The sequence below is a fragment of the Chaetura pelagica genome, unplaced genomic scaffold (assembly GCF_000747805.2).
Source record: "Chaetura pelagica isolate M959 unplaced genomic scaffold, ChaPel_1.0 scaffold269, whole genome shotgun sequence".
Classification (NCBI taxonomy): Eukaryota; Metazoa; Chordata; class Aves; order Apodiformes; family Apodidae; genus Chaetura; species Chaetura pelagica.
The window spans coordinates 2,362,678-2,375,124 of NW_009954705.1; the positions used below are offsets into that span (position 1 = coordinate 2,362,678).

Below are 12,447 nucleotides of genomic sequence, written 5' to 3' on the forward strand. Positions count from 1 at the left end.
GCTCGCGGGACTGGGGGTTGCTGAGGGGAGGTGGGAGGGTTACCCTGTCGGCACGAAATGTCTGGCGGTGTTTTGGAGGCGTTTTCAGCGTGTCTGGGCGAATGGGAGAAAGTTAAAAGGAAAGGACTGGTAGTAGGTCTGTGGCCGGATCCTGCGGGCTCTGGGAGCTGAGGAGCTGTTGCTGTGAGCGCAGGAGGCAGGAATGAATGTTTTCGTCTGTTCTGTTTCTCACTATTTCTGCTCCTGGCTGTTCCGATCCCTGTCAGCACAGGCGTGTCGGTTCGTTCGGAGCCTTTGGGTTGGATTCTCTTTCAGTACGATGGCTTGTGGATCAATATCTTGCAGGGGCAACCTGGCACAAATAAATCCTGTTTTCAGCAAAGTAAAACTGCAGTATTTTGATTTTTCTCTGGTAGAACACTTTTTGTTTCACGTATGCAGTTTAGGTTTTGGAGGAGTCCTGATACTCCACTGCTCTTCCTAAAGCAGTATTTATTTCTAGGATGAGTAGTTTAGCTCCAGTGCTTCAGCAATGTACAGTGGCAGTTGTAGCCTTGAAGAGATTGTAATCACAGCTTCATTTTTCGCTGTATATGTATATTTGTCATACATATATACATACATACAGGTAGAAGGCAGAAGTAGAAAACCCTAGGTTCTTGCTTGCCCAGTTATCTCCTGGTTAGCAGGTCTCTATTAGTGCTTCTAGAGAATTTGTTCACCTGAAGCTTTTTGGATTATCATGGCCTTCTTGTAGTTTTAAAAAAAACCTCTTGTGTTAAAAGCCTTTCCTTTCATAAAAAATACTCTGTGCTTTTGAGATGGCCAGGATAGCAAGTTTGCAAAACAATTAGCTTTGCCCTTGGAAAACAGAAATAATTTAGACTGCATTTCACAGAAGAAAGCAGCTTCTCTTTTGCTAGTTAAGTGATTTCATAAATTCCAGCTAGCAGGTGGCAGCTTGCAGAATGGGAAAATGTATTCAGATTATTTTGTTTGGTCTAACAATCAGACAATCAGAAGGGATTATGAAGATGCTTTTTCTACTAATGTTTTTCCCGTCTTGCCTTTTATAAAGGTATTGGTCTGTGCAGCACTCATTTAGGCATTTCAGTGGTTCACAGTGGTGGTTTCAGCTGCCTTCTTCCCATATGTGTCACTAGCTTAAAGAAATTTAGTAATGAAATAAACCAAGTTGCTTTTATTTTATGATAAGCTTGAGATGCTGGAAATTTGCTTTCATCACCTCCTCCTCCCTGTGCTCTCCCCCTGTTTTGGGTTGATAAATATGCAAGTCTTTATTCTTACTTGGCTAGACCAGAGTCTTTGATGCTGATAGGGTAGCAACAATGAAGAAATGTTACAAAAGGTTGCATATAAATATATGAAACTAATTCGTTTTGCTTGCTAGAACTCCTAGGCTGTCTCATGATGGAAGATTCTGTCTCTTTGACTGACAGCATCAGTGCAGATTTTTCCTGGAATCATGTCAGTCCATAGAATATTATGTTATTTGAAAACTTGAAGGGGGTGGGGAAACCCAACCAACCCCCAACCAAACAAAAATAGGCCTTTCATTATATTATAATTAGAAGTATAAATACATTGTATTTTAAATGTTTAGTTTACTGTGTACAACACAGTCGATGCCTTTAACTGTTGGAAGTGGTTATTATTAGTCATGGTTTGGCCATATGTAAGTCATAGAATCATAACTTTTTTGTAGCTCATTTATACTGACCCTCAGCCCAGTGAGGTGATTGGAATGACTCTGTGGAGTCAGTCAGCCTTCAATCAGACTTCAGAAGAGGAAGATAACAGAAAAGCTACCTTTCTTCCCCAGTGAAAGCATTAACTTCTCAGTTTTAAACATCCTTTGCACTTAAATGACACATAATTGTGAACAATTGGAAGTTGTTTACACTTTAAAGGGTAGAACTGAAGAAAATATTACTTCTACATTTATAATGTGGCACTTTATAATTATATGTATTTATTCAGTATATTGTATTTTAATGCTACAGTATTTGCATCCTAATAGTTTGTTGGCAGATACTCCTCCAGTTGAGCTGCTGAACAATGAAAATAAATTGTCAAGTGTTACTTTCTAGTGGTATAAGCAAGTCTGTTTACTCCCCAAGGATTTAATAGAAATAATGGGACACTTGAGAAAAATAAATACGAATTGAAGCTGCTTATATTACATTCTCTGATTAAATTTCCAGGCTCTTTGAATGGATAAGGCAATGTTATCTAGCTTTTTCGGTGGACTTTCAGTCCTGCTTTCAACAGAAATAAAGATAAAATTGAAGAAAATAAAGAACTTTAAAATCTTACTAAAATTTATTTCCTTTTCGTTCTTGTCCTCAGTCTTTGAGGATTTAGCAAAAGGAGGGGTGGCCTGGCAGTTGGCCCCTTCAGCTTCTGTCTGCTTGTGCCAAGTGATGTGAACAGCTCTCTGTGTGTTAACCAGCTTCAAAATACACACTGCATTAAATAATTAACAAGAAAGGACAAGACAAACATACAAAAGACAAGGTGATTTGGAGAGTCAGCATGTTTTTATAAAGGTGCAATCATGCTTGACCAACCCAAAATAGTTCTGTGATGAGATGGCTGCCTGTGTGAATGTGGGCAGAACAGTGGATGTTGTTTATCTCAGTTCTAGCAAGGATTTCAGCACTGTATCCTTTATGAAGTATGGGCTAACTATGTGGACAGAAAACTATTAGATTTTCTGGGCTCATGGACTCTGATCAGTGGTGTGGTGCACTCCAGGGTTGATAATGGCTCCAGAAGTGTTTAGGCTCCTCATTAATGACCTGGACAGTGGGGCAAAGTGCACACTCGTCAAGTTGCAGAGGATATAAAATGGGCAGGAGGGCTTGATGCACCAGCTGGTTGTGCTGCCTTTCAGAGGGACCTAAGCAGGCTGGAGAAATGAACAAATGGGAAACTTAGAAATCCAAGTTCAGTGAAAGGCAATGCCAAGTCCTGCCCCTGGCAGAGTCACGCCATGCAGCAGTGCACATGGTAGGGGCACACACTGTCTGGGAAGCACCTTTGTGGAGAAAGACCTGAGACTCCTTCCCAGTGGGCTACAAACTGACCATGGCCATTGTGGCAAAGATGGTCATCAGCCTTCTGGGCTGCATTAAGAGGTGTGTGTCCAGCAGGTCAAGGAAGGTGACCTCTCTTTTCAGTACTGTTGTGACACACTTGGAGAGCTGTGTCCAGGTCTGGGTTGCTTAGTACAAGAGCGACATGGAAATACTGGAGTGAGCCTAGCAAGGACTGTGAAGATTAGGAATAGACTAGAGCACCTGACATCTGAGAAGAGGTTGAAGGAGCTGGGACTGGAGAAGAGAAGGTTCAGGGAGGATCTTACCAACATGAGTAAATGCCTTATGGGGGTCAGCACAAGAAAGAAAGACTTCTGTGATGCCTAAAAGGACATGAAGTAGTTGGCACAAACTGAAATACAGGAAATTCTATTTAAACATAAGGAATTATTATTGTTTTAGTCTAGGAGTGATTGAACACTGGAAGAGGTTACACGGAGATTTTCTGTAGTCTTTCTCCTAGGAAATACTCAAATCTCACTAGACAAGGTCCTGAGCATCCTGAGGTTGAACTACATGATATTCAGGGGTCCTTTGCAACCTCAACAATTCTATGATTCTGTAACACAAGGATGAAATAGGTTGTTAAAATAGTTCCAGAGCTTTATCTGTGTTGTCAAAGACATAGTATGAAATAGGTGGGTTTTTTTCCCAGATTTATTTGAGTATCATTTGATTTATTTCAAGGATCATGTGCATTAATATTTTATAAATCCTAGAAGCAGCATGGCATGGGTTATTGAATATTATGGTGAGAAAGGCAGTATCTCTTGTCAATCACAGTTGTTTCAGGTCTCATGTGTGCTGTTCCTCAGCTGCATATTAAAAACTGAAGGTCATGAAAATTCTGCTTGCATTCAGTTTTGCAGATAAGCTGAGTGTATGAGGTGATGCTTCTTTGGGTTAATACTATGTGATTTCATTTCCTGGAATAAGTGTGATTCGTTGTAATTAGGATTGTGTCAATTAGAAGATGGGGATCTGGTTTATGTACACGAAGATATTCCGATTCGGAGCTTTAATTGCTGTTATGTTGTAAAAGCAGGAGAGAAGTTATCAGAACATGCTGTCAGAAAGGGATATAATAGGCAGGTGGAGGTATTTGCTGTGTGCTTTTGAACCAGAAGTGCAAAACATTATTTGATGACGACACTGGGGCCCAGTCCTGTTTGTACTGTTTTCTTCTTCCTGGCTAAACGCCTTATTGTAATGTGACTAAGGTCAACATGAGTCTGTTGTGTTAGGCTGATTTTGGGATGTCTGCATCTAGTGGTGTGATTTGTGATTTGAGTCAATCAGGATCTAAGATGTCATTGTGAAACACAGCTCCTAGACACTTGATGAAATCCGTGGTTCCTGTGATAGGAATCTATGAATCTGATGATTGTGAATCTGTGATAGGAATATAGATGATTGGATGAGCACCACAGGGTTTGGACAGTCTTGTCTTTTTACTCTCCTACATTTCAGGTTTCTAGTGTATAAAAGGAATTGACAGGTGGTAGCAATTCTCTTCTAAATCAATTTCAAGCAATAAATAATTAAAACTTGCAGAGCGACAGTCTATTTGAAGCTATTGATTTTTTTTGTTCTGCCTTAGTTTTTAAGAAAACTATCTATTTGATCATGATGAGTAGTAGCATCTTGAGTTCCTTCCAAATCACAGCGATTTACTTTCACTTGCATCTCTTTAGTACCTTTAAGATTCCTTACCAAGTATCTTAGCAAAGCTTTCTTATGTTAAATAAAAGTAATTTTACAAATTAGCAATCTGAGACAAATGAAGTAGGCGAGAACATCAAGAAGCAAAAAAACCCACAGGAACCCTTTTTTAATGATTATTTTTTTAATACAAACCGGAAGTGTATCCATAGGTTGGTGTCAATATGAAAGGTTAAAGGTAATAGTAGGTCTGTGTGAATTCCCTCTTTTTATAAACATTTATCTGGGTTTCCTACATACTAACAAATCTGTTGTTCACAGATGGCATTCAAAGCATTGGACAGCCATCTTCAAGTTTCTGTGGTTCCCAGTTGAGCTTTGGTAATCCTTAAGTAGAGCAGAATGCAGGTTTCCCATGTCATAGCACTTTATGCTCTTGTCAAGTGAACTACTGGACTGAACAGATTTTTTTTTTTTCCTAATGGGATTTATTTTCCTTGAAGCCAAGATAAATTGGCTTCACATCAAAGAGTGATCTCTTCAATGATGTACAAGAATAGAATTGTCAGGCAGCAAATGTATAAATTCTGTAATAATGGACTGTCTTAGGTTCATTAAGATTATTACCAATATAGTATCATTTAATGTGGAACTCTACCTAAATGTTATTTTTTAATTTGTTTTACTGCAGAACTTTATCAGGTGTGAAAATGAGCTCCTCTTATAATATGAAAAAAAGTCTGCTTTTTCTTTCAGCTTTTGCTGTAGGTGTAGCTCCTGGAGCTGCAGAAGATGAGACTGAACTGCCAGTGCTGCAGGTAATAAATTTTAATTGCCAGAACAAGAACATTTTACAGACATTATAAAATCTTCTAGAAGACACCAGGGCAGACAGCTGAACATCTGTGACAGGGATTATTTTGATCATTTCCTTCAGTGGTACTAAATGTCATATGTGACCTTTAATGGAACACAAGTTGCATATAACACTACACTTCTTCTATTACTAGGATCTTAATTTATCTTATGGATTCTTAGAATTACTGGAATAAATTTATATGTAATACTTTTTCTTTCTTGTTCTTGATTTTCTGACTTACATTGACATTTGTTTTAAGAGAATTAGGTTTTTTGCGTTGTTTTTTTTGGTGTAACAATAATTTAGAGAACAATTTACTCTTTTGCACAATCAGCTGAAGAGTACATTAGAAACTTAGAGTAAAGGAAAAACTTTACTATTTTGCATAGCTTCTATGAGTTGATAGTGTTATTGAGATAGTGTTGCTGAGAATAGTTTTTTAGTGTATTACCTTTATTAGTTCAGAGACAAGTTTTGCTTTCTCCTTGGTTTTGTTAACTAGATAATACATTGAGAGGAAAGTGGCTGCCTCTCTGCTAAATTTGTATTGTTGCCCAAGTCATGGCTCAAGTAAAGCTTGGGCATTACATTTCAAATTAACAGATTAGAAGAACTAATGGTTAGAGCTAGCCCAACCATTGAACAGCACAATGGATGTTAGGTGTGGTTGCATGTATGTCCTTTAAAAGTCATCTGCCTTTTTTTTAAAATGTATATATTTGTAACAGATATTTGTGTGCATATAAAAGAGATTTAAGGGAGGAAAATCAAATAGAAGTACTGGAATGAATCAAGCATTAGAATCTCTATGTGCCACTTAGACTCACATAAGATGCAATAGAAGTGTTTTCAGATACGTGTTTCAAATTAATATGTTTTGGTTTTGATGATGATTGCTATATCTACAATAATTTTCATAAATGAAAAATATGCCTTTTGCAAACTGTTGATTTGCTACAATGTATCTGTGAGATTAGGAAATGTCATTCTCTTTTTACTTGTAAATCACTTTTTGTCAAATTCTATTACTGTCCTTGATCCAGCTGATTAACATTAGCATTCTTCTACAGGATCTAATTTTTGAAGGCTTTCCTACTATTTGGAAGTCAGAGGTGCCTTCTAGAACTCTTCAGGCCAAATTCCTTTTTTGTTTCTTCCTATTTTTGTGTTAGCATGAGTGTAATGGACAACAGTTGTTTTGTGTTTTAATAAAGGTTGTTGTAAAATGCAGGTTGTTCATCACACTGTGTATCACAAAGCACACATTTTATGTTTGCATGGAAAATTAATCTTCGCATGTCGGTTATGATATAGGGTAATGTAGAATGTGGTGTATAGATGGTAGAACTGTGTATAGTCATCAAAATAACTTCTACTTACAGGAATTTTTTTAATTTGATGGACTCAGCATAAGGGGTCATGAGCATAGATGCAGTGCCTTAATTCTTAAAAAGGTTTTACAGGTGGCTGGCAAGGAAGTTTGAGCTTGTGAATTTCAGTGTGAGTCAGACCTGAACAGAGAGAGAGACCATCTGATGCAAATAGGACTAAAAGAATTAGATGGATATGATACCAAAAAAAAAAATAAAAAAGAGGGGAAGTGTTTATAAGTAGGAATAAATTCAAAAGGACAGGAAAACTATATGCAGACATTACAGAGAAATTACTTGTATGGCTTTTCCTTCAGAGCACCTCAAAACACCAAGATGAATCTACAACATCCTTATGCAATTAGTAAAGACGATCTTGTCTTTATACGTGAAGAAACGTGAGCACTGAGGTGCTGTTACCAGGGAGAAATAGCACAATAAACGAAGGCTCTGTTTTCCTTCCTGCATTTTTTGTAGGAAGTGGAGAGCTATTTCTCCAGTCCTGTCTTTCCACCTGTCAGCAGTTCTTAAACATCACCTTTCTACCTAGCCTCTGTTATTTAGAAGCAATTGATTATGCTCCTAAGATATTTTTATGTGTGTGTCTTGATTTCCTGGTTAATGATGGAAATGCAGCGTCACTGTTGTCTGTTCCTCAGCACTCTGTTAAAATTCCATTGCAAATGTATATTATACCTGAGTAAATCCCAGGGGAACCAAGTTTTGTGCAGCAAAGTTTTCAAATTTATTTGTCTTTATATTAATTGCTTTTGTGTCTTCCTTTAAGAATGGTGTGTCAATAGCTAGTGGATCCAATGAGTAAGAGTGTGTTGGGGTTTTTTTACTCACTGAGCAGGTGTGTTTGTAGTGTAGAGTTCAGTATGTCAAACTTTGTGCTCAGGAGACACATATTAAAAGAGGAAAAAAAAGACACTGTTGGTATTAACTTAAAGAGCTCTGGTATAAATTGAGTCATGGAAAAGCATTATCTCTTTTTTTTCTTTTTATTCTACTGTATTGTCTAAGTAATAGTATACAAACACATGGAGTATCTGTCTAAATTTTTTATGTTGAAAAACTTTTTACTTTAGTTTTCTTTATTAATTCTTGTGTTAAAACCTCTGTGTATGCATTTACAATCTGATGAATGTTTTGACTCCCTGTGTCTCTTTATAGAAATATTGGAGGTTTTGCCTTTATCTTTATTTTGCTTTTTTTCTTTCTTCTAGAAATCTGAAAAAAGTGGAACAATTAGTAAAATAGGCAGAGGTAGGTACTGTATAGTCTGTATTTGTTTTCACTTGACTGTCTTTTTAATATAAACAAAATACAGTTATGCCTTGAAAAGTGGTGGTTGGAACAGGGCCTAAATGCTCAACAGCAGTGTTAGTTAATTGCCAATCCCAAATAGTTCGTGGGGTTTTTTTTTCCTTTGGTTCCATAGTCTCATGAAACAGAAGTCTCTGATCTTTTTGTATTTGAAGTTCTTGTAGTTGAGTGTTTTTTCTGAAAACTTGCACTATGAAACTGATACATTGCTTTTTGTAGTACATTATATTCTATAATCACACTTTATGATACTTAGTTCTTGTAAAAATTTAACATGAAACTCAATTTTCCTATTTTGCTAAGCTCTCCTGGTATTTGTAATTACTAGGGTACATTGCTTGTAACAACTTGTAATAACTTTGTAGTATCTATCTATCTATCTAAGTATTTAACAAACATGTCAAATGTTAATAAGATACTGAGTGGTAAAATATTTTTTTCTGAACATGTGAGATAAAGGCTTCTGTCTTTCCTGAAAATAAGTCTGATGTCCTTCCAGCAAAAAGTTTACAGACCTGAGATAAGGACTTGCAGTCTCTGCTTCATAACTTTGTGCTGCCTCTGCTATGCTGTAGCAGTTTAATTCTTCAAGCACTTGGGCAGTTTGGACACTTCTAAACCCTGAACACTTGGGTCTTATTGTTCTATAAAGAGCCAGCTTGACCATGTTTCTGTTGCAGCAGTTTCTGAGTAGTTATGACATCAAAGCTGAACACCAGGAAGACTTGGCATGCTTTTATTGGAGTTGCTAACAGAACTGTGAATGGTGCTGAGAAGATCTGGTTTGTGTTTGTTTTTTGCCTTTTTTTTGGACATAGTTGCAAGCTCTGTCCCTAACACAGGTAACTTTTGTTGAAAACAATGAAGTCTCTTGTGCTGGTAATCTCCTATTTTACCATTAAAAGATCAGGACCTGTCTGTAGGAGTATTACTGTTTCCCTGTTCACCGATCCTTATCTGGTGTCAAAGAAAGTCCACTTCCTCTTTGTTTTCTTCTCTTTCTCTGAAATCTCATAGCACAGCCAGGTGCTGACTGCTGCTTTAATCACTCCCAGGAGACCTGTGTTGTGACTTAGCAATGTTGTGTCATCATTGCCACACCATGGGAAAATATCTTGCACTTCAGATTGGTGTATAGGTACTCTATTAGTGAGTGTTAGTCCCCTGATGGTGGGCTATCTTGCTGACCAATATTATTTTCATCTTTTAGAATATTTGATTCTTGAAGTGGGACACTAGCTACTTCAGGCTCATGTACAATCATAGAATCGTAGAATGGCTTGGGTTGGAAGGGACCTTAAAGATCATCTAATGCCAATCCCCCTGCATGGGCAGGGACACCTCTCAGTACAGCAGGTTGCTTAAAAGCCCCATCCAACCTGGTCTTGAACACTTCCAGGAATGAGGCATTCACAACTCTGGGCAACCTGTTCTGGTGTCTCACCACCCTCATAGCAAAGAGTTTCTTCCTAATGTCTAACCTAAATCTCTCTTCTTCCAGCTTAAAACCATTACCCCTGTCCTCTCACTTATATGCCTTTGTAAGAGGTCCCTCCCCAGCTTTCCTGTAGGCCCCTTCAGGTACTGGAAGGCCAGTATAATGATTTTACCTCCTGTGGAAACTCAAGGAAGCACTGAGTTTGGGTATGTGAATTCTCTAGATTCTTTCTGCAGTTTGAGGAAAGAGAGGGGCATTTCCAGAAAGTAACTGGGATCCAAGCAATGTTGAGTCATTCTCTCTCGAGATACCCCTCTCACCACAGGAGTACCTACTAGATTTTGGCTGCAGGAGGAGGGAGTGTTTAGTTTCATGGTGTTTTGTTTGTTTTTTTAAACCTGTGTGTTAAATGAGAGAAGAATAATGGAAGAGTGTTAGGTCTTTTTTTCTTGGATTTGATCCTTGCAAATATGGTGACGTTTTATGTCCTCTGATCACCAAAAATGTGCCATATTCTGAAAGGATCAGAAGTATTTTTCACTGTTAGATCCTTTTAGTATCCTACCTTGCTTAGTTCTACATTTTATCTAGGCATTCTAGGAATTAATGAGGGAAGTTCGGGTAGAAAGTCAAGAACAATGTGCAAGGTTTAACTAAGGTTTTTCTTTAGTATCAGAGCAAATGTGTAGGTGATGAACTTTTTTTTTGGTTCAGTATGTGTTAAGACACATCATGAGTTCTGAAGTGGTAATCAAAATACTTTATATATTGTAAAACTATGATTGCAGTCTGAGGAACAACTGGATATTGTTACTTCTCATTTCATGATATAATCAAGTGTGCTAGAAGTATGGTGTGTTTGGAATGTATTTTGAAGTAGGGTTTTTGGAAGTTACTAAGGCAAGTAGTTTAGTAAAATTCAGGAAATAGAAATATTGGAAGTACTCAAACTGTGTTGAGGGAGATTGTTTTGAAGTTAGGAAGGCTTTCAGTTCCATGCTGCGGGCCATAAACAGATAAATCAGTCATATACAATGCTTATGACAGGTATGATAAATAAGCATGCACACAAATGAGCTTGTGTGTCTCTCTCTATATTTATGTATACACTGTCTTTAATCCAGAAAAATTCCAGTAACTTTATATAAACACATTTGCAAATTAGTGTTTTTAGTGTTAAAAAAGACTTGTGTCTGCTGTTACCCATAGAAGCTTTATACTAGGCTGCAATAATCCGCTCAAAGCTTAGGACCTAAAAAATTCTGATCTGGAGATTCAGGTTGATTTTAGAGTTGGCATAAAAGGAGGGGAAGGCCTATGATATGCAAGTGATTTCAGTTTTATAAACTTGAATTGGAAGCCTAGTTTTCTGACCTACACAGTATAGTCTCTGTTTTGAGTCAAAGCACCAGTGCTTCTGCAGTTTAGTTATTTCTGAATGAGTAATGAGACTTTTTTTACTTTCTCAGTGGGTTTTTATTGTACAGTATGCTGGCTAACATACACATTACTGCTGGTGGCTTGTTTTTTAAGGCTCCATTCTGTTTAGCAATGAGCCACAGTTGTGATAAGGAGACTCAGCAAGGTAAGGAAGTTTCAGCATTACTGTTTGCAGTTTTTTTGTTTTTTTTTCTTTCCTGTCAACTTGCAGTTGCTTTCCAATCAGTGAGTATTAGAGATTGTTGAAGATACTTTGCAGATATGGAAATATATTAGAGAAATAAAAGAGAAATAAAGTGTCAGTATATCTCTCTTTTGGATATTAATTTTTGAAAATACTCCATTCTTTGTCTTACTTGGTTGACTGTTTCTTGACTGGAGAAGCAATTTAGGTGTTTAAAATCATACATACATTCTGTCAACATTTTAATAAATGAAAATTTCTTTTTATGAACTATTTTAAAGTGTCTATGTCAGAGGAAACGATTTCCATTGGTCTAAAGCAGTAGCACAAAAGTAGATGTTATATTACTCCTTGAAAGTATTCTATTGTAGGATACCACAGCTGTTGTTTAATGTACTGTAAGTGAAAATGAGTGTAATTCAGGTGCTTGCATATCTGTAAATACACTGATACTAAAACAGTAATTCTATAAATCAGTACAGGTTTTGCTTTGTATCTCCAGGGGTCTTTTCAGTGTTGTGCATGTAGATTTAGCCCTTTGTATCTCAGTAATGTCATAGGAGCATAATTTTATTTTTTGCACTAATTTTAATTTCTGCACAGGAAATCTAGAAAATTTCTTGCTAGACAGCAAATAACTGCCATTCAGACTTTTTTTTGTGCATAGTTTTTTAAGCAGAGTGGGTCAGAGCATGGGTAAAAAGGTGAAATGAGTATTGATATCTGTGTTAGTGCTTATGCCATCTCCACAACTTTATTACCAGAAACCTCACACAATTTGACATCTTCAGAGTTTGTCTTTGTGAATGAGCTAATAAATTGAGAGAAGTGAACTTTTGGGGAAGTAGAAAAACATAACTGTAGCTTTGAGTTGTCGTAGGTCTCACAGCATAGAATCATAGAATGGTTACGGTTGGAAAGGACCTTAAAGATCATCAGGTTCCCACCTCCCTGCCATGAGCAGGGACAGCTCACACTAGACCAGGCTGTCGCAATTAACAAGTAGCTGTTCAGAGGAACAATGGAAGGTAATGGATGGTCAG

General features: G+C 37.3%; 1 protein-coding gene across 1 annotated transcript in view; it reads left to right on the plus strand.

The window, feature by feature from the left end:
• The first annotated feature begins 3,848 nt into the window (after nt 1-3,848).
• Nucleotides 3,849-12,447, plus strand: part of B3GALTL (beta 1,3-galactosyltransferase-like) — a 48,555-nt gene continuing 39,956 nt past the window's right edge. The window contains exons 1-3 of the mRNA XM_010005658.1: nt 3,849-3,873; nt 5,541-5,602; nt 8,243-8,282. Of these exons, the coding sequence (XP_010003960.1) occupies nt 3,849-3,873; nt 5,541-5,602; nt 8,243-8,282 (127 nt within the window). The remainder of the gene's footprint in view (nt 3,874-5,540; nt 5,603-8,242; nt 8,283-12,447) is intronic.